The sequence below is a fragment of the Thalassophryne amazonica genome, chromosome 10 (assembly GCF_902500255.1).
Source record: "Thalassophryne amazonica chromosome 10, fThaAma1.1, whole genome shotgun sequence".
Taxonomy (NCBI): domain Eukaryota; kingdom Metazoa; phylum Chordata; class Actinopteri; order Batrachoidiformes; family Batrachoididae; genus Thalassophryne; species Thalassophryne amazonica.
Genome location: NC_047112.1, coordinates 106204688 through 106228297, shown reverse-complemented (window position 1 = coordinate 106228297; position 23610 = coordinate 106204688). Strand labels below are relative to the sequence as shown.

Below are 23610 nucleotides of genomic sequence, written 5' to 3'. Positions count from 1 at the left end.
ATTACCCCATTAGAGCGCTTCGCTCTCAGACTGCGGGCTTACTTGTAGTTCCTAGGGTTTGTAAGAGTAGAATGGGAGGCAGAGCCTTCAGCTTTCAGGCTCCTCTCCTGTGGAACCAGCTCCCAATTCAGATCAGGGAGACAGATACCCTCTCTACTTTTAAGATTAGGCTTAAAACTTTCCTTTTCGCTAAGGCTTATAGTTAGGGCTGGATCGGGTGACCCTGGACCATCCCTTGGTTATGCTGCTTTAGACGTAGATTGTGGGGGGGTTCCCATGATGCACTGTTTCTTTCTCTTTTTGCTCCGTATGCATCACTCTGCATTTAATCATTAGTGATCATCTCTGCCCCCCTTCACGGCATGTCTTTTTCCTGGTTTTTTCCCTCAGCCCCAACCAGTCTCAGCAGAAGACTGCCCCTCCCTGAGCCTGGTTCTGCTGGAGGTTTCTTCCTGTTAAAAGGGAGTTTTTCCTTCCCACTGTGGCCAAGTGCTTGCTCATAGGGGGTCGTTTTGACCGTTGGGGTTTTTCATAATTATTGTATGGCCTTGCCTTACAATATGGAGCGCATTGGGGTAACTGTTTGTTGTGATTTGGCGCTATATAAGAAAAAAGTTGATTGATTGATTGATTGATTTCAAATGGCAACTTTCTGGCTTTAAGAAACACTATAAGAAATCAAGAAAAAAAGATTGTGACAGTCAGTAACGGTTACTTTTTTAGACCAAGCAGAGGAAAAAAATATGGAATCACTCAATTCTGAGGAATAAATTATGGAATCACCCTGTAAATTTTCATCCTCCAAACTAACACCTGCATCAAATCAGATCTGCTCGTTGACATTGACCCTATGCCATGACATTGACCCTATGTGTCTTTTTGCAAGGAATGTTTTCACAGTTTTTGCTCTATTTTACATTAAATTTACATGTTCTCTTCAGGCAGTCATCTTTATAAATCTCATTGGAACGGCACCAAACAAAAGTTCCAGCATCATCACCTTGCCCAATGCAGATTCGAGATTCATCACTGAATATGACTTTCATCCAGTCATCCACAGTCCACGATTGCTTTTCCTTAGCCCATTGTAACCTTGTTTTTTTTCTGTTTAGGTGTTAATGATGGCTTTTGTTTAGCTTTTCTGTATGTAAATCCCATTTCCTTTAGGCGGTTTCTTACAGTTCGGTCACAGACGTTGACTCCAGTTTCCTCCCATTCGTTCCTCATTTGTTTTGTTGTGCATTTTTCGATTTTTGAGACTTATTGCTTTAAGTTTTCTGTCTTGACGCTTTGATGTCTTCCTTGGTCTACCAGTATGTTTGCCTTTAACAACCTTCCCATGTTGTTTGTATTTGGTCCAGAGTTTAGACACAGCTGACTGTGAACAACCAACATCTTTTGCAACATTGTGTGATGATTTACCCTCTTTTAAGAGTTGGATAATCCTCTCCTTTGTTTCAACTGACATCTCTCGTGTTGGAGCCATGATTCATGTCAGTCCACTTGGTGCAACAGCTCTCCAAGGTGTGATCACTCCTTTTTAGATGCAGACTAACGAGCAGATCTGATATGATGCAGGTGTTAGTTTTGGGGATGAAAATTTACAGGGTGATTCCATAATTTTTTCCTCAGAATTGAGTGATTCCATATTTTTTTCCTCTGCTTGGTCTAAAAAAGTAACCGTTACTGACTGCCACAATCTTTTTTTCTTGATTTCTTATAGTGTTTCTTAAAGCCAGAAAGTTGCCATTTGAAATGACTTTAGTTTTGTGTCATGTCTGTGATCTGCTTTTTTTCTACAAAATTAAACAACTGAATGAACATCCTCCGAGGCCGGTGATTCCATAATTTTTGCCAGGGGTTGTAAATCCCACCCACTGAAATGTGCCTGCATAGTCTGCATATACCCGATCGGTATATGCAGACAACATAATGGAAATTTGTCTTTGGCGAGACCTATCACATACAACTGTAGCATTACAAGACAACAGGACAAAACCGTTGAATTTGTTTTTTTTTGTAGCTGTTCACTGGAGCTCTCAGTATAAGGTCCAGTGGTGTTGATGCAAGTTGAGGAGACCATCGTTAGGTTAAAAACAAAATGAAAAGTCAGTGGTACACTGACAAGTTTTGTCAAAAGGTCTTTTTGATATTTTTGCTCTTTTACTTTTAGTTTTCATGACTGAGTCATGTCACAATCCAGTTTTAAATCCTTAAAAATTATATCCATGTTACTCTATGACTATCATTACTTTTGTTTTAACCACCAGGTGGAGTCAGATCATATTCCATTTATAAATCTTTTAAAACTGTATTCTTTGATTTGTCTTACATCACTTTTACTTCCGGTATTCACCCCATGTAGCAAACTCTTAACACCAGAATGAAACCACCAAACCAGAGAAAGTTCACAAGTATTTTACCTGAATGGAAGCCTGTTGTAATGACAAGTTGTTACCCTGATCTTCATCAGAAAGAGATCTGGGAACCGTTGCAAATGGTCAAGACTTGATTTCTGTGATTATTTATTTTACTTATGTATTTGTTATGTATATACGAGGTCTGTCAGAAAAATATCGGACCTTTTTATTTTTTTCAAAAACCTGATGGATTTGAATCACGTGTGCTTGCATGAGCAAACCTTGAACCTTCGTGTGCATGCGTGAACTTTTTCACGCCTGTCGATTGCATCATTTCCTGGTAAGCAGCCTTTGTGTGAGGGGTGTGTCATGCGCTCGGCGTTTTTTCATTCCAAGGAAAAAGACGGAACGACTGGAGCAGCGCCGCATCAAATTTTGCCAGAAACTGGGCTACAGCCAGGTAGAAACCATTCGGAAGATTCAGACGGCTTTCGATGACGATCCTATGGGCATCACACAGATTAAGGAGCGGTACAACCGGTTTAAAGACGTCCGCACAATGGTGGAGAGCGAGCCACGCTCTGGTCGGCCATCAACATGCTGAAATGACCAGATCATTCCAAAGTGAACGCTGTGGTGATGCAGGACCATCGTGTGACTATCCGAGAAATTGCAGAAGAGGTGGACATCAGCACTTTTTTGGCACATTCCACTGTGACAGAACATTTGGCCATGAAAAGAGTGGCGGTGAAATTCATGCTGGTGCTGATGGCGCAGCAAAAGCGCCTTCGTGTTGAAGTCTCACAGGACATGCTGTGACATGCCCAGCTCTTCCACAATTTCTCGGATAGTCACACAACTGAAAAGTCACTGAAAGCCGTGTGAATCTTCCGAATGGTTTCCACCTGGCTGTCGCCCAGTTTCTGGCAAAATTTGATGCGGCGCTGCTCCAGTCGTTCTGTCTTTTTCCTTGGAATGAAAATCCGCGGAGCGCACGACACACACCTCACACAAAGGCTGCTTACCAGGAAATGATGCAACCGACAGGCGTGAAAAAGTTCACGCATGTGCACGAAGGTTCAAGGTTTGCTCATGCAAGCACACGTGATTCAAATCCATCAGGTTTTTGAAAAAAATAAAAAGGTCCGATACTTTTCTAACAGACCTCATATGTATTTAGTTATTGTATTATTTATGTATTTTTGCTGGTCTGCTCTGTGTCAGTCTGATCCCGTCAGATCTCAGAAGCTAAGCAGTGTAGGATCTGGTTAGTACTTGGATGGGAGACCTCTTTGGAATACCAGCGGTTGTGTGTGTTTCCCCACGTAACACTGGAGTTGCATCAGGAAGGGCATCCGGTGTAAAACTTGTGCCAAATACCAGTGTGGATCTGTCTGTATCCGCTGTGGCGACCCCGAACAAAAATGGGAGTAGCTGAATGGACAACAACAACAACATTATTTGTGTATTTTTCCTGTGCACTCTGTCAGCTTCAACTGACAGTGAGTCGCTGACCGGCAATCCACAGCGGTATGAGCAAAGCAATCACACATGAATTGAGTTCACACCTGGCTGATCCAGAGGTGATCTTGTTTGTATGTAATTATAAGCATGTCAGGAGGGCATAAGCGCCTGCCCACACATGTGCATTGCGTGGCATGTTGAGAGGTCATGTTGTTCATGGCACGGTGTGTATTCTCTAGCTGTGAGTTGGTACGGCAAGGCGGGCATGTCAGCGGCAAGCAGCAGCAGCTGACTGCTGTGTACTCACAACTCACAGCTGGAGAACACATATTGTGCTGTGAACAACATGACCTCTCAACAGTCTACTGCGATGCGCGTGTATTGGCATGCTGTCCTCACATGGTAATAAATAAAAACACATATCACCTGTGCACTGGACATCATCAGCCAGGCTGCCCCATGTGAATATATCCATCTGAGCATGTGAATGCTCAGCTGGCGATTCAAATGTCACATCCACCACGAGTTATAGTCCACATGACGCAGTGTTCTATGGTGCGCCGCGTACTGGACACGCAGAGCCAGCCAATGTGTTCATGATATGAGCGCATGGCTTGATTCATGTCAATAAATTACTTCCTTGTTTATGTCCATGGCCATGGTTCATGTAGCTAAAGGAACAGAAGAAGGATAATTCTTGTACTGTCCGCTCTTTACAACAGGAATTAAATAGTTTACCAGGCAAAATGAAATCCATTTGTTTCGTCATCTCCAACACAGACCGTCAAAGTCATCAGGCATCAATTACACATCATAAGAATAATAAGAAGTTTTTCTGTACTCTCTCATTATTTTGTCCTTACACATTTTCGTTGATTTATGTACATTTGTCCAACATGTGATTGCTTCCGCTGCTGTGTGAGTGCGATGTGGTATCACACCTCTCATGTGCTCACCCTGTGTTCATGCACATGCACGATTGTGCACAAAACCGACACCGCGGGATCGCTCATGCCTGTCCGACAGTGTGTCCCTCCCCACAGCAGCTGGAATTTTTCACAGTTCGCCAGTTCGTTTTTTTTTTCATCCTTTTTCGGCCAGTTTTTGCTTCTTTCGCTCAACTTCATGTTATGTGTGTATGTGTGAAGGGGCCCTGAGAGTATGAATGAAAACTGACCAGAAGATCAAGGGCTTCATCTTTTGGCTCAGCACCCTTTTCATCACAACAGTATGGCAGAGCGAATGCAATACCATCCCTGCTGCACCAATTCTCCAGCCAATCGCAAGCTTCACTGTCCTCTCATTCCTGAACAGGACCCAAGGTACTTGAACTACTTCACTGGGGGCAAGACTTCATTCCCTACCCGGAGATGGCAATCCATCAGTTTCCTGCTGAGAACTATGGCCTCAGATTTAGAAGTGCTGATCCTCATTCTAGCCGCTTCACACTCAGCTGTGAAATGACGCACTGAGTGCTGGAGGTCACAGACCAATAAAACCAACAAGACCACATCATCTGCAAAAAGCAGCAATGAGATCCTGAGCCCACCAAATTGAAGACCATCCTCCCCAGACTACGCCTCGATATCCTGTCCATGAATATCATAAACAAGATTAGTGATAAAGCGCAGCCCTGGCGGAGGCTAACCCCCACCGGAAACAAGTCTGACTTACTACCGAAAATCCGAACACAGCTCTCACTTTGTGAGTACAGGGATTGGATGGCCCTGGGAAGAGATCCCCTCACTCCATACTCCTGCAGCACCTCCCACAGTATGTCTCAGGGTACCCAATCACACCCCTTCTCCACATCCACAAAACACATGTTGACTGGATGGGCATACTCCCAGGCACCTTCCAGGATCCTTGTGAGAGTGAGGAACTGGTTGGCAGTTCCACGGCCAGGACAGAACCTGCATTGTTCCTCTTCAATGTGATGTTTGACTATCAGCTGAACCCTCCTTTCCAGCACTCTGGAGTAGACTTTGCCAGGGAGGCTGAGTAGTGTGATGCCCCTGTATTTGGCACACACTCTCTGGTCCCCTTTTTAAATATAGGGGCCGCAAACCCCATTTGCCACTCCTTAGGCACTGTCCCAGACCTCAACGCAATGTTGAAGAGATGTCTCAATCAAGACAGTCCCTCCACACCCAGAAGCTTCAGCATTTCTGGCCAGATCTCATCAACCCCTGAGTTGTTTGATTACCTCAGTGACTTCCACCAGGGAAATGGATGATGATCCTCCATCAGCTTTCAGCTCTGCCTCCACCACAGAGGGCACTCCAGTCTGATGCAGGAGTTCTTCAAAGTGTTCCTTCCAGCGTGCAATTACCTCCTCAGCTGATGTCAACAGAGTCCCATCCTTACTGTAAACAGATTGGATGGTTCCCTGCTTTCCTCTCCCAAGGTGCCCCACGGTTGCCAGGAGCACCTTGGTGCAAACCGAAAGTCCTTCTTCATGGTTACTCTGAACTCCTCCCATACCCGCTGCTTTGCCTCCCTCACAGCAAAGGATGCCACCCTTTGGGCCTGTCGGTATCTTGTCCTGGCAGGACTCCTTCTTCAGTCAGAGGGCTTCCCTGACCACCGGCGTCCATCATGGTGTTCGAGGGCTGCTGTCCCTTGAGTCACCTAAGACCTTCAGGCCACAGATCCCTGCTGGGGCTTTAGCAGTGGAAGCTTTGAACATTCCCCATTCTGGTTCACTGACCCCAACCTCCACAGGCATGGCAGAAAAGCTCCACTGGAGTTGAAGATCTGTCGGACAGTGAGCTCCTCCAAATCTTCCCAGTTCACCCGCACTATCCATTTGGACTTAACAGGTCTGTCCAAAGTCCTCCCCCACCCTCTGATCCAACTCAGTACAAGATGGTGATCAGTTCACAGCTCTGCCCCTTTCTTCACCCGAGTGTCCCGAACATACGGCCTCAGATCAGATGATACGATCACAAAATCAATCATCAACCGTCGGCCTAGGGTGCTCTAGTACCATGTACACTTATGAGCATCTTTATGTTTGAACATGGTGTTCATTATGGACAGCCCATGACAAGCACAGAAGTCCAATAACAAATGACCACTCTGGTTTAGCTCAGGGAGACCGTTCCTCCCAATCATGCCTCTCCAGGTGTCTTTCTCATTGCCCACATGTGCATTGAAATCCCCCAGCAGAACAATGGAGTCACCTACTGGAGCCCCTGCATGGGGCAAAAAACAAACAAACTAAAAAAAACAAAAACAAAAAAACCCTTCACTGGTGATGCAACAGACAAAAACTCGCACAATCCCCACTTTGTCCAACCACAGCCACAGATGCCTATATCTTCTTAAAAGTTGTCATGAGCACCTTAGTGGCTTCTCATTCTATATATTCAACGTAAACAAGAAAAAAAAATCTCATTGAACAGGGATTAAACAAGAAAACAACAAAATGGGAGAAAAAACAATATGAACTAAATATTTTGACAGGAAGTTTAGCCATTTGAATAACAATCCTCAATGTGATTTTCACTGTTGGCCAAAAGAACTTGAAATAACAAGTAAATGATCTACATTTCTTTTCTGAGTGCACTACGTCCAGCTGCAGATTATGAATTTGTTACGCAGATGTTAAGGTAAAAAATATCACCTCATTGTTAAGTGCATCGAATTTACTTACAAAAAAATGACACAAATATATAAACAAACACAACTGCAATTGTGAGTCAGTGATCAAAGCCAGTTCAGTCATCATAAGAACATTCTCCAGAATTCATCATTAGCCTTTAGTGCTGGCTAATGTTTATATTCAAAAGCTCTAATGCGATGATGCTCTCAGGCTACTCATGAACAGTACAACGGGTTCCGGTGGGATCATAGTATTGTAAAGGTGAGTCAGTGAAACACAGAAATGCACAAAGTGAGAGAGCAAAACCAGCATGCAACCGAAAGTGAAATATTCAGTGTAAAGTACACCAACTTGTAATGTCGTAGACCACCACAGCCACAGTGGAGTCACGTATGTAACTGGGAATAAGGCTCCTAAAGCGTTCTTGTCCTGCTGTATCCCAGAGCTGCAACCTCACCTGGAGTTCAGAGACAAGGAGATTCCCATGACCCCTACAGGACACATTCTACACATTATCCTCTCACATGTACTTGATGTTCTTAAAGTGTGTATTTCCAGGACTGACTGACACATCACAAGAAATTCTGTTGCCAAACCAACATGACTAATCCTGTGTACAGACATCGACATACATGGAGACTTTGCAAGGTAATGGGCTCAAGAGTAGAATCTGTGGAGTGGGTACTGTACATGTGCACATCTCTGATAATGAAACTGTTGAGGGCTTCAGAGTTTGACCTGTTGGTACAGCATCATCTCAGTAACCACGGTAAGAAGTCACTTTACTCTCAGTGTTCAGAAACTTTACTGTCTCGTCAGAAACAAAGGTGTGCAATCATAATTAAGGTTCATCAATCAGGTTCAAAGTTCAATATCATGACCAAATAAGCAATTCAGTTCATCTGGCTTGTGTCAGGATTCAGCCCATTCTGGGCTCTTGTTATGATCTGGAGTCATGTTTGTATCTGTCTTCGATCCCTCTGTCTTTAATTTTCTGTTTGATATATTGAGGTTAGTGGTTTTGTTTTCTGTTTATCATGTATTTTCTGTTCATCATTCTTTAGTCATGAGTCAAGTCCCGTTCTGTTTGTGTTCAGCCATTGTGTATTCATTAGTGGAATTACCTATTTCTTTTGTCTTTAATCATATGTTGAATTATCAGTTTATTTTACTGTTGCCTCTTGTGAGGTCCATTCTAGTTTAACCTGAGCCTTTATTTCTGTTGTTGACGTCTTTTCTGTACTTACATTTGTTTTGAGGTTAATTCTTTGTTTTTTCATGTTGGGTCTTTATTTTATTTGAACTTGTGTTTTGTTCATTAGTGGTTTTGATATTTTGTTTAGATCATGGTGGTCTTAGGTTCACCTTTGAGTTGGGCCCTGTTTACTTTGCTTTTGTCTTACTGCACTCTCTTGTCTGGTGTTCAGGGTTTGATGTGGGTGTGTCCTGTCTCCTCTGTTTGCCACACCCCCTTCCAGATTGTTCTCCAGAACCTGTAGCTTGTTCCCTGATTAGCACTGGTTCTATTTAAGTCCTTTGTGTTTGCCACCTCACTGCCAGTTTGTTGAATTTTCACATGCACTTACCAGCTTTCCACAAGTCTTGTTCTCTTGTTTGCCCGTGTATCAACCTCGCCTTGTTTTTGACCTCGCATTTGTCTAAGCCTCTGTATCCTGTATCTTTGTATCCTCTGTACCACTTGCTGTGTTAGTGAAACCTGCCTGTTTTTGGAAGACATCTCTGCCTACTCCTTCCAGTTTTGTCTGCTTGGCTGACTGACCACCAGTGAACCGAACCTTTGTTCATTTTTTCAGATAAAGCCTTTTTACTCTTAAGCCTGCAGTGTGAGTCTTGCATTTGTGTCCAGTCCTGTTTGTGCCCTGCCTCAGCCCATGCCTGACACCTTGCTGATATTTCAGCTCGTGGTGGGAATATCACTTTGACTATGATTGTGAGGACTGTGATTTGATTATAAAGTGATTATTGATGCATCTTGATGCATCTTCTTTTAAATAGACTTTTTTCCCACTGTATGACTACTTGGTACTTTTCAAATCAAACTATTTCTCATTATCCATAATGAATTTATTTCCAATACATACACGTCCACATCGCAATGCATCTGAGAATCTATTCTGGTATGCTGCCTTGGTTTCTGCTCTCTCCCCCTGCCTTCCTTGTGTTTCTAGGCGGCTGCAGCATGGAGCTGATTTGACTCACCTGTTCACAATCATTGTCACCGATTAAATACCCTGGCTCTGCCTCTGTTAAAAAACTGGCAGAAACTCAGCATTGCCTATGTGGTATCTGGCATCAGTACTCCTCTGCTCTGTGGTGCAGTTTGCACATTTTTGACTCCGTGTTACAATCTGATTTTGACATTCTGTTTTCTTACATTACTAGCATTCCTGCCTCCTGTCAGCTCCGTAGAAAACCTTTTGCCTTTAGTTCATCTGAGACTTTCTACTGTGTTGTACAGGTTCTTTCTGCATTCTCCCCATCTTCTGCGGACGCTGTGGAAAAGTGGCTTACTGTGATGCGGCTATTAATCCCCAATGTGTTTTTAGTGTGCATTTAAGCACATTGCATGGCAGCAGTATGTGAATGGCTGAATGTGAGTCATTACAAAGTGCTTTGGTAAAGTTTAATACAAATATAGTTAATTGGTATGTGAATAATTATAAAGCACTGAGCGTATGCATCAGATGGGAAAAGCTCAATGTAAATACAGTCCATTTAAAAATGATAAATGTTTTAGAGTACAACCTTATAACATCTGACAAAATGCAAGAACTTAAGGGTGAGTTGAGAGAGGTCCCTACACTGCTAACACAATTACATACAAGCATTTGCTATCCTTGAGAACAGAAATTTCTCAATGAGCCTCTTACCGTTCGATCCTCCAAATACATGGTTTTTGACAGGAAATCAATCCCAATCGTTGCCTAGTTCAGAGAAAGAAAGAAAATCATGAAAACCAAAGAACAGAGCATTTACACATCAATTAAATAATATAATTTAAACATGCAAAAGATGAAGAGCAGAACACATTCTAATCACACAATTCAACAATACATTTTTAAAGCTGCAGCATTTACAGCCTGAAAACACATTTTATTAAAGCGATGATCTAAAATAAGTCAAATTGAATAAAATATGCATAACTGTGATAAATCACAGAGTGCTTTTTAGAAATATGAAAGTATGGATTAGCAGTTTTAATGACCACTAGTTAAGGCAGATGGCATTCCTTGTGTTGCACCCAAATGTTGAAGGTATTGATGTAAGTGTGAAGGGATGAAATTGTAGAGGGGTGAATGATAACTGGAGTCAGAGTGTCCAGATGAAACCCCAGTCCTCAGCTGTGTGGTTAAAGCTTTAATGACCCTAGTAAACTCCAGCACTGGCCAGCTGGAGCCCACACGCTTGCTGAACACAGAATAGTCCTGCAGAGGATGACACATGTCCAGCTGAATCTGGCTTGATCTGGATTGATTTTAATTCATTTGTAGATGCAATACTGCATTTTGCTAATAAGATAAACCAGTGTGATTCCATATTAACATCTACAGCAGGTAAAATAATTCTTGAACACATCATCGTTTTTCTCAATAAATATATTTATTGAGAAAAACTGGTTCTGCTGGAGGTTTCTTCCTGTTAAAAGGGAGTTTTTCCTTCCCACTGTAGCCAAGTGCTTGCTCACAGGGGGTCGTTTTGACCGTTGGGGTTTTACATAATTATTGTATGGCCTTGCCTTACAATATAAAGCGCCTTGGGGCAACTGTTTGTTGTGATTTGGCGCTATATAAAAAAATTGATTGATTGATTGATATATTTCTGAAAGAACTATTACAACCCAAGTAATCCAAACATGCAAAATCAATTCATTGATGTCCATACATTATGTGTAATAATGTGAAATGACACAGCAAAATAGTATTGAACACCTGAAGGGAGGTGCAAACACACACACTAACTGAATTCTATCAGTAATTATAAAGCAATCCTGACACCTGTCAGTGCAAATTAATATGAGCTGGTTCAGTCCCAACTGATGGGCTACAAAAAGGTGTCGCATTACCAAGGTGCCACACAAGAAACATCTCATGATAAGTAAAAGCAAAGAGCTCTCTCACGATCTTCAACCTTCTTGTTTCAAAACATACTGATTGATTGGACAGAAGGATTTCTAAACTTCTGAATGTGAGCAGTGTTGGAGCCATAATCTGGAAGTGGAAAGAACATCTTTTCTACATAAACCGGCCACGACCAGGTGAAGTATTATTAGAAGAGTTGTCCATGAGCCTAGGACCACTTGTGGAGAATTTCAGAAAGACATGTAATTAACAAGTACAATTGTTTCAAAGAAAATAATAAGTCATACACTCAACCACCATGGCCTGTATGCATGCTCCCCATGCAAGACTACATTGGTAAAGAAAAAGCATGTTGAAGCTTGTTTAAAGTTTGCTGCACAACATTTAGACAAACCTGTCAAATTCTGTGAGAATATAGTCTGGTCAGATGAGACCAAAATATTACTCTTTGTATGCCATAATACACACCATAAATGGCACTGCACATCACCCCAAAAACACCATACTAACAGTGAAGTTTGGAGGTGGGAACATCATGGTGTGGGGCTGTTTTTCACCATCTGACAATGGCAAACTTCATATAACTCAAGGAAGGATAAATGGAAAAATGTACACACATTCTTGATAAAAAAAAAAAAAAATTGCCATATACTAGGAGGATGAAGATGAAAGACATTGATCCCAAACATACAGCCAAGGAAACTCAATTGGTTTCAGAGAATGAAAATAAAGCTGCTTGAATGGCCAATCCAATAGAAAATCTATGGAAAAAACTAAAGATCAGAATTCATAGAAGAGGTCCACGAAAAATTCAAGATTTGAAGACTTTATGTTCAAAAATCGGCCAAAAATCACACCTGGGTAATACATGCAACTAGTATCTCCATACAGGAGGCGTCTTGAAGCCCTTGATTAATGCATTTGTAGGAAGCATTAAATAAATTTCACTCAACGTGTTCAAGACTTTTCCCCCTGTGTCATTCCATTTGATTGCACATAACTTAATTTCTATACTTGTTTGTTTTGGGTTTTTTGTATGTGTGGATTACTTGGGTTGTTACTGACATCTGGTGAAAATTTCATGCCAGTAGCACCTTTAGAAATATATTTACTGATTAAAATGGTGACATGTTCAATAGTTATTTTACTGGCTGTAAAATAACTATTGGGCACCCAGTGCCCAGTTTGGCATCAACAGCTCGATAACACACTTGTTTCCTTGGTAATGTTGGCCAGTACTGTAGAAATGGCACTCATTACACACACTCAAAGTAAGGAAGTAACCAAATTTATTGCAACAGAACTCAGCAGCTTTAAATACAGCCTTCAAGAAAACCTTTTACCTTTGGTTCATCTAAGACCCAAACATTGTCAGATGGCATCTGCCAGCTAAAAGTACTGACTTAGAATTATAAAAGATAAGAAAACAAAAATATTAGGTTGACTAAAGTTAAAAGCACAGCGTTGTTTGAGTTTTTCTTAGAGGATGACAGAGGTGCTGTTTCAGTGCTTGGTTTTAAATATAGCATCCACACACAGACAGCTATACATGGACAGATTAAAACAGCAGGAATTATTAATATGTCTTAAATTATTAACTAGCAGATATAGAAGGCGGCCCATTGATGTGTTGAACATTCTGTCCGTGACAAGAGTTGAGGGAAGAGGTGAAATGCTTTTAACAGATTCAAGGGAATTCATTGAGATTATGTTACTTTCATTTCCTTATGTCAGTACTGGGGGGGGGGGGGGGGTGTCACAATAACTTGCCTTTGATATTTGTCCTTACATTAGCCATCATAACAATGTGGAGTTTGAATCAGTGTTTAATGAAGCTTCTATACTCGATAGTTACTGTTGTTTCCAAGGGGGGTGGGGGTGGGTGGGGCAAATCATAAGTCACAAAAAAGTTTCCCTTTTTAACAATGGACTGGAATTTGGCACCACAGCCTGCGCTATCAGTTAACTTTAAAATTCCAAATAAATAAAAAAGCAAGATGGCCAAGAATGTGCATTGTACAACATATTGGACGTTATTTAGGATGTTACAGTTTGGTCAAAATGAATTGTCAGATGGATACAGGTGGCGACATGAACAGTGGATTTTTGTAGGAAGCCCTCAGTCTGACGTGTGTACAAAACCTGTTCTTAAAACTGATTTGTGACCATCTGATTGTGTAATTCATGTCATTCCAAAAATACACCCCTGATTAATTGACTACATACAGCCCCCTTGTTTTTCCCACTCACAGCCAATGAAGCCTATCAATTCTTCAGAGTTAGCTTGGATGGTTTGGTGGCTTCCCTCACTAGCATCCTTCTTGCACAGTCACTCAGTTTTGGAGGACTACCTCCTCCAGACAGATTTACCATACAGCACCATATTGTTTGTATTTCTTAAAGGTTGACAGAAATGAAGTCCAAGAGACATAATCATTGACGTTGAAATGTTCATGTACGGTGCATCCAGAAAGTAATCACAGCGCTTCACTTTTTCTGCATTTTGTTATGTTACAGCCTTATTTCAAAATGGATGAAATTCTTTTTTCCCCATCAAAATTCTACACACATTACCCATAATGACAATGTTAATTTTTTTAATTTTTGCAAAATTATATATATATATATATATATATATATATACACGAGGTCTGTTAGAAACGTATCGGACCTTTTTATTTTTTTCAAAAACCATATGGATTTGAATCACGTGTGATTGCATCAGCCAAGCTTGAACCTTCATGCGCATGCGTGAGTTTTTTCACGCCTGTCGGTTGCGTCATTCGCCTGTGAGCAGGCTTTGAGTGAGCACTGGTCCACCCCTCTCGTTGTTAAGGAAATGGCGGAATGATTTGGAGCTTTGCTGCATCAATTTTTTCCTGAAACTGTGAGAGACCTCCAGGTGAACACCATTCGGAAACTTAATATGGCTTTCAGGGATGATTTTATGGGGATTACACAGATTAAGGAGTGATCCAGCCAGTTTAAAGACCGCCCACAGCGTCTGAGAGCGTGGCGCGCTCCGAGCGCCGATCGACAGGCTCAAACCCCGCTGAAACAACCAGATCATTTCCAATGTGAAGGCTTTGTTGATCCGGGACGTCGTCTGACTTTCACAAAAAGGCAGAAGGAGTGGACATCAGCACTGGGCAATAAAAAATGATAGACATCTGCCCAAGTATCTCTTTTTGCTCTGTATGCATCACTCCGCATTTAATCATTAGTGATCGATCTCTGCCCCCTTCCACAGCATGTCTTTTTCCTGGTTCTTTCCCTCAGCCCCAACCAGTCCCAGCAGAAGACTGCCCCTCCCTGAGCCTGGTTCTGCTGGAGCTTTCTTCCTGTTAAAAGGGAGTTTTTCCTTCCCACTGTAGCCAAGTGCTTGCTCACAGGGGGTCGTTTTGACCGTTGGGGTTTTTCATAATTATTGTATGGCCTTGCCTTACAGTGTAAAGCGCCTTGGGGCAACTGTTTGTTGTGATTTGGCGCTATATAAAAAAAAAGTTGATTGATTGATTGAAGTACTATAGCTACTGATGTGAATCTGATCTGTTGTCCTCACTCAAGTGCTCTGTAGTTTTTTCAAGCAGGTGTGTGACCTCTGTCCCAGTCAGAGAAGGTCCAATAAAACATGTTAATTATTTCATGTTGCTTGTATGCAGTGGTGAGCACAGCTAACCAAAAAGTTAGCTTCGATAACTGGTAATCAGCTAACTGAAAAGTTATCTTTTTTAATGCTAAACCAATAAACTGCCTAAAAACGTATCGGAAGGTACAGATAACCGATAACTTTAAATTTTGCCTCCCATACGCTCTCAGGTAATAAAAAGCTGATTTTGAGTTTAAACACCGCCAAAGCTTCTGATAGAACCAATGGTGATCACAAACCCAAACAGCCAATGAGCCAGTGCTTGTCTTTGTGCACTCTGCTCCCTGCTGTAGGAAAGCGTCATTTGTCCTGACAAGATACAGTGGTCCCGCGATGAGGCAGAGGTCTTGAAATGGAAAGCAGTTTGAGTTATGGTTTTGCTTTAGAAGTAACACTATTCCGGATAGAATAACTACATTAATGTAACCTCTTAAAATGTACAAAGTAATATATAACACATATGTGTTAATTTTAAAATAATGCACTAATTCTGAAGATTTGAACATTAACACACAGATCCCCAAAGGGGATTATGGGTAACTAAGCCTCCGCTCATACTGATTGGTTGATTCATTCATTCGATGTACCAACACCAGTGAATCAATGTAATGTGTAGTTGTTTACAAATAAATGTTCTCTTATAAAATGTCATTTTTTTTTCATTTGTATAAAAAAAGAAAGAAATTTTCAAGATGACATCACAACTCTATCCAGTTAGGGAGACAAGGTTTCTTTCAATAACATATAATAACATATAATACAATAATGTGTTGGAATTGTGTGGCGATAGGAATCGCCTTTTGAATGCTTGAATAATGATGTCAGTCGCACAAAGAAATCAAATAATATTGAAAACATGTTCGGTGTGGTGTTATAACAGATCAATCAGTCACTCCGTGAGGCGTCATAACATCAAGCCTGGTTCCAATATCGGACCCGATCTTCCCCTTCCGACAATCTTAAGGATGTCCCAACAATCGTGATGACGCTAAATATAACCTTATCAGATATTCCTGCCATGTGTAGTTTGTAAGAGCACTCTGATCTGCTGAGAAGGGCGTGAGGAGCTAAATGTGACATGCAGCCAATCAGAAAGCGAGGTGTCTGACCTGGGAATGTTTGTGTGTGAAATCTGTTTGTGTGTGTTGTTTTTACTGTGTGGCTGACACCACACACTGTACAACTAAACCTGTCAGCTCTATGATTTGTACTACAACCCCTGGCAAAAATTATGGAATCACCGGCCTCAGAGGATGTTCATTCAGTTGTTTAATTTTGTAGAAAAAAAACAGATCACAGACATGACACAAAACTAAAGTCATTTCAAATGGCAACTTTCTGGCTTTAAGAAACACTATAAGAAATTAAGAAAAAAAGATTGTGGCAGTCAGTAACGGTTACTTTTTTAGACCAAGCAGAGGAAAAAAAATATGGAATCACTCAATTCTGAGGAAAAAATTATGGAATCACCCTGTAAATTTTCATCCCCCAAATTAACACCTGCATCAAATCAGATCTGCTCATTGACACTGACCCTATGCCATGACACTGACCCTATGTGTCTTTTTGCAAGGAATGTTTTTGCAGTTTTTGCTCTATGGCAAGATGCATTATCATCTTGAAAAATGATTTCATCATCCCCAAACATCCTTTCAATTGTCCAAAATATCAACATAAACTTGTGCATTTATTGATGATGTAATGACAGCCATCTCCCCAGTGCCTTTACCTGACATGCAGCCCCATATCATCAATGACTGTGGAAATTTACATGTTCTCTTCAGGCAGTCATCTTTATAAATCTCATTGGAAACGCACCAAACAAAAGTTCCAGCATCATCACCTTGCCCAATGCAGATTCGAGATTCATCACTGAATATGACTTTCATCCAGTCATCCACAGTCCACAATTGCTTTTCCTTAGCCCATTGTAACCTTGTTTTTTTCTGTTTAGGTGTTAATGATGCCTTTCGTTTAGCTTTTCTGTATGTAAATCCCATTTCCTTTAGGCGGTTTCTTACAGTTCGGTCACAGACGTTGACTCCAGTTTCCTCCCATTCATTCCTGATTTGTTTTGTTGTACATTTTTCGATTTTTGAGACATATTGCTTTAAGTTTTCTGTCTTGACGCTTTGATGTCTTCCTTGGTCTACCAGTATGTTTGCCTTTAACAACCTTCCCATGTTATTTGTATTTGGTCCAGAGTTTAGACACAGCTGACTGTGAACAACCAACATCTTTTGCAACATTGCGTGATGATTTACTCTCTTTTAAGAGTTTGATAATCCTCTCCTTTGTTTCAATTGACATCTCTCGTGTTGGAGCCATGATTCATGTCAGTCCACTTGGTGCAACAGCTCTCCAAGGTGTGTTCACTTCTTTTTAGATGCAGACTAACGAGCAGATCTGATATGATGCAGGTGTTAGTTTTGGGGATGAAAATTTACAGGGTGATTCCATAATTTTTTCCTCAGAATTGAGTGATTCCATATTTTTTTCCTCTGCTTGGTCTAAAAAAGTAACCATTACTGACTGCCACAATCTTTTTTTCTTGATTTCTTATAGTGTTTCTTAAAGCCAGAAAGTTGCCATTTGAAATGACTTTAGTTTTGTGTCATGTCTGTGACCTGCTTTTTTTTCTACAAAATTAAACAACTGAATGAACATCCTCCGAGGCCGGTGATTCCGTAATTTTTGCCAGGGGTTGTACAAAAAAAAACTACGTCTGCAAAAATGTTAGTGATCTAAAAATTATTGGACCAAAACTTATTGGAAGATAATTGGTCCAATGATGGTTTTCAAAGTTATCTGAAAAGCTAATCCGATAGTGAAAACATTATCTTCGATAATTAGTAGTTAGCGGATTAGCGGAACTGTGCCCACCACTGCTTGTATGGCATGAACATGACTCAAACTACCATTCAGTTTCCCGAAAAGACAAAAAGTCGAAACCAGTTATCATCATCCGGTTTGTGAACAGAAAGTTTAAAGTGTCCCTGCCACGCCATGACGTTTTTACATATTCTTGAAGAATAAAAAAGCTTTTTCCACATGTCGTCTTTGTTGTTTTTACCATAAAATTACACTGAACAAGGATTTAGACATTTCGTTACTCATCTGAGAATTTGAATTTACCGCCTCCGAGTTGACCTACTTTTTATGCTGCGACGGATGTGACGTCATTTGAGTAAATGTGTCGCAGCGCAGCTCTGTTTACCAATACGGCAAACACGGACAGCGAAGGCATAGTACGCAATTATAGCGAAGATTTAAGTGACATATCGATTGTTTTTGAAGAAGATGAGGACGTTTCTGACGAAGATATTAACGGTGTAAATAATGAGCGGCTCTAAACCGTGTATGTTCCAGCCAAACGTGACAAAAGATCAGGATGTGAAGCGCAGCTGTCAGCTGACAGCAGCAGCACTGAGGAGGACGATATAAGCTGCTGAATGGTTTGTTCACTCACCACTTTTTCTTATAAATGATCATTTATATCTGCCACGGTGTGTTTGTGTATGAAAAAAATATTTCAGCAGCATAGTGTGCTTAAATTCAGGAGTTTGTTCTAAAATCACTGAAAATAAAGTTTCTGTACATTCTATATATATTTAATCATTTAAAAGTCAGTTTCTTGTGATTGCTAATTCTTCACTTTTTATTCAAAGCAAATGATTGCAAATCTTTATCTGAAAAGCTGTAGACCCACATGGGATGGGGGAAAAGATTTCTAAATAAAAGAAAATTTTACTTCTATATCTGTTGTTAAATTTTATCAGGCATAATATTGTAGAAAAATGTTTATGCTAAATGGAGACTTCCCTGTCTAAAATACACATACAGAACATCTGTAATCATAAATTGTATTACATCTAATCTACTTTGAATGAACAGAAGTCTGAACAAAAAACAGACTGTTCAGTTTACATACATATGTATATTTGGAAAACACAAAAATGTCAATGTTCTGGTTTTTTTTTTTCAGGTGTTCATGTGAACACAGTCAGCCGATGCCACTCGTGATCGAGTCTCGCTGTTGCAGGGAAATTTCTGCAGTCTTGGCAGAAATGCAACGTGGTGGCCAAAATCCTCAATGTGTCACACAGCTGGTGAGTTTCTCGATTGTGTGTTTGGATGCAGATGTCCTCAGAGTGGCACACTATACCTACATGATGCTCCACAGTATGAGTCAGCACATGAAATAGAAAGTTTCATTTACATGGTTTATAGAAAATAGTAAAACATATTCAAATATAAAAAGAATGAACTGTTGTTTTGAACATCAATCCATGCTATTTTTTGTTGCAGAAAGTATCATCATATTGCATATCGGCAATTTGTGTGGTTGTGATGGGGACACTTGGGAAGGCACAGAGGTTGCCACTACCAGCTTGTGTTGTATTCAAAATAAGGAGTACTTTTCCATCACCATCATCCGACTACACTGGCTTCCAGTTTCCTCCTCTGGAGAGAGGGGTCGGGCTCATCGGTGGTACCTGGCCGCTTGGCAGCATCAGCCTCAGCTTTGTCCGTTCACGTTGGCTGCTCAGTGGAGGAGGATCATTGGTGGGGATTTCTGGTCGGTTTGGTGTTTTGCAGATCTGAAGTGTTTTTGCAGTGCTGATGATCAGATCTTTTGCTATGTCACTCATACAGACTGAATAAAATGTTTAACAAATTGTAAAACACTTCTCATTTGAATGAAACTATGTGAAACTTATGTGAAATTGTATTTTTATTCATTTTATCATACTATATAAAAATATACAAATAATCTGTTTTGTTTTCATTTTCCACATATGAGGTCTATTAGATAATAAACCGACCCTTTTATTATTTTTTTTAACTATATGGATTTGAATGACGTGCGATTACACCAATCATGCTTGAACCCTCCTGCGCATGCGTGAGTTTTTTCACGCGTGTCGGTGACGTCATTTCCCTGTGGGCAGGCCTTGAGTGAGATGTGGTCCAGCCCTCTCGGCTGAATTCCTTTGTTTCACACGCTGCTCGAGACGGCGCGCGTTGCTTTATCAAAAATTTTTCTGGACCTGTGAGGAATATCCGAGTGGACACTATTCGAGAAATTAAGCTGGTTTTCAGTGAAAGGTTTAACGGCTGATGAGAGATTATGGGGTGTTTCTGTCGGTGTAAGGACTTCCCACGCAGCGGGACGTCGTGCAGCGCTTCCAGGCGCCATCGTCGGCCTGTTTTGACCTGAAAACATCCTAATTTAAGGCTTAATTCACCCAGGACATTGTGAGAGAACAGAGAAGATTCAGAAGAAGCCGGCATGAGGACTTTATGCGGACATTCCACTGTTTAAGGACATTTTTTAATGAAAGACGTGCGCGCAATTTCGCCGAGTCGTTTCTGTGACGACTCGGCAAATCTGTGTGCGCCGCGACAGGAAAAACACCTCCGTGTTGAAAACCATTTGTAAAATTCAGGCGGCTTTTGATGGCTTTCAACAAGTGAGTAACTGAGAAATTGTTTAACAGCTTGGGCATGTTCCAACTTGTCCGTTAAGGTTTACAACGGAGGTGTTTTTCCTGTCGCGACCTCCCGCGGTCGGGTCCTGCCCGACATGCGACTCTGCCCGCACGTTCTTTCATTACAAAATGTCTGTTAACAATGGAATGTCCGAATAAACTCCTCATGCCGACTTCTTCTGAAAGTTCTCTGATAACTTCCTGGGTCAACAGAACCTGAAATGTGGAAGTTTTCAACTTGAAACGATGAGACGCTGCTGCCTCGAAGCGCAGATCGCCGTCAGGCGCCATGGGCCGTCCTTACGGCGACACTACCAGACCAAACTCTCATCAGCCATTAAACTTTTTACCGAAAACCAGCTGAATTTATCGAATGGTGTCCACTCAGTTGTGCCTTACAGTTTTGAAAAAAATTTGATCAAACAAAGCAGCAGTCTGAGCCATTCCTAAACAATGAAAAAAACGACGAGAGGGTGGGCCACTCCTCACTCAAAGACTGCCCACAGGCGAATGACGTAACCGACAGGCATGAAAAAACTCTCGCATGCCCACGAGGGTTCAAGCATGTCTGATGTAATCACACGTGATTCAAATCCATATGGTTTTTGAAAAAAATAATAAGGTCGGATACTTTTCTAATAGACCTCGTATCACATGTTGGATCTGTGGCTAACTTTCTCAATCCTCCTGTTTTCCACTAAGGAAAGTATATTCTGAACCTTGGTCTCCCTTGCTTTGTCTGCTTATGTTGTCTTCCTGCATTTTCATTAAAGTGAAGGGTTGCCACCAAAGTCACAGAAGTTAAAACAAAATTAATAAAAGAAATAGCTTATATACATTACAAAATGCTGTTTGAAAGTTAGGGTGTTATTGAGATAACATAGACAACTTACTTGCAAAGCTGACCCTGATATGAGAAGGAGACTTCTTCAAAAACAATCGATATGTCACTTAATCTTCGCTATAATCGCGCACTATGCCTTCGCTGTCCGTGTCTGCTGTGTTGGTAAACAGAGCTGCGCTGCGACACATTTACTCGAATGACGTCACATCTGTCGCAGCGAAAAAGTAGGTCAACTCAGAGGCGGTAAATTCAAATTCTCAGATGGGTAACGAAACGTCTAAATCCTTGTTCAGTGTAATTTTATGGTAAAAACAAAGACAACATGTGGAATAAGCTTTTTTTATTTTTCAACCATATGTAAAAACGTCATGGTGTGGCAGGGACACTTTAAGAATTAATTGTTAAGGCAAACAAAAAAGCTGAAAGGAACCGAGGTGCATGTGAATGAACATTTGCCAAAGAAAAATGCAAAGATTGCAGGACAAGCCAGACTCTTTCGTAAACACAAAAAAATACAAGTGACATGGACCAGGAACTGTAAAGCGTGGATCAAATTAAATGGAACTCCGGAGGAAGCGAAGGTCCTAATGATACGCGAGCTTTTGGATTTGGATCATTTTAAATGATTGCTCCTTAAGGAGGAAAATGTTCGTTATTGTTTCGCTATTGCTTATTTGGAGGGATTTTTGTTATGATTTTTGTTTTGTTTTGTTTTCCTTTTGTTATGAGACACCTTTTCAGAAAATTTATATCACGTACATGTTTATATCAAACATTTATACCTTATTTAGCCGCATTTTTAGTTTGTTGATTACAACCTTTTTATGATGTCAATTGATTTTTTTCAACTTACATCTGCACAGGAGCGTGACCTAAAAGTTTTTGATTACTCTGAACATAAATCTCATAGTATTGAATACAATATAGACCTGGATTGCTTTTATCTTAAAAATACTACTCGCCACTGCAATTACTTTACAGAGGAACAACTTCCCATGATAAACGGGTCATTCTCCATTATACATTTTAATAGTAGAAGTCTTCCTACAAACTTGTCCAAAATTCAGGATTGTTTAAAAAATGTCAATAAACCTTTTTCTTTCATTGCAGTTACTGACATGGTTGAGGAACGAGCACATGGACACGGTCTGGCTCAAGGGTTCAGTTTTTTGTTTTGTTTTTTTCTGCTATAAATAGGATGAATAAATGGGGCGGTGGCGTGGCACTTTATGTCAGTTCTAGTTATCACTGTGAAATTGTTGGAAATTAAATGTGAAAAATCAAAAACAGAATTATAAGCTGCGTTTATAGAGCTTCTGGATCAAACACAAATATTTTTGTTGAAAAACTGACAGATATGTTCAACACGTTTAAAAAGTTTTTGTTTATCTGTGGAGACTTTAATGTAGATTTCCTAAATCCTCATAGTCAATCACATATATGAGGTCTGTCCAAAAAGTATCAGACCTTTTTATTTTTTTCAAAAACCTTATGGATTTGAATCACTTGTGCTTGCATGAGCCAACCTTGAACCTTCGTGTGCATGCGTGAGTTTTTTCACGCCTGTCGGTTGCGTCATTCGCCTGCGAGTAGGCTTTGAGTGAGCACTGGTCCTCCCCCCTCGTTGGATTTTCATTGCGAGGAAAATGTCTGAACGATTGGAGCAGCGCTGAATCAAATTTTTCCAGAAACTGTGAGAGACAGCCAGGTGGAAACCATTCGGAAGATTCAAACGGCTTTCAGTGGCTTTTCAGTCGAGTGAGTATCCGAGGAATTGTGTAAGAGCTGGACATGTCACAACATGTCCTGTGAGACTTCCAACTTCCGCACGTCTTTCATTACAAAATCTCCTGTAACAGTGGAATGTGCCGAAAAAGTGCTGATGTCCACCTCTTCTGCAATTTCTCTGGTAGTCAGACGACGTCCCGGATCAACACAGCGTTCACTTTGGAAATGATCTGGTAGTTTCAGCCTGTCGATGGCCGCTCGGAGTGCAGCACACCCTCCGCCATTGTGCACCGTCTTTAAACCGGTTGTAACACTCCTTAATCTGTGTGATGTCCATAGGATCGTCACCGAAAGCCGTCTGAATCT

At 40.9% G+C, this 23610-nt stretch overlaps 1 protein-coding gene across 2 annotated transcripts in view; it reads right to left on the bottom strand.

Moving 5' to 3' along the window:
* Positions 1 to 23610, bottom strand: part of rab6ba (RAB6B, member RAS oncogene family a) — a 274682-nt gene that overhangs the window by 79219 nt on the left and 171853 nt on the right. For both annotated transcript variants that reach the window (XM_034180706.1, XM_034180707.1), the window contains 2 exons: positions 10323 to 10376; positions 7783 to 7888 (listed from right to left, as the gene is read on the bottom strand). In XM_034180706.1, coding sequence (XP_034036597.1) covers positions 7783 to 7888; positions 10323 to 10376 — 160 coding nt within the window. The remainder of the gene's footprint in view (positions 1 to 7782; positions 7889 to 10322; positions 10377 to 23610) is intronic.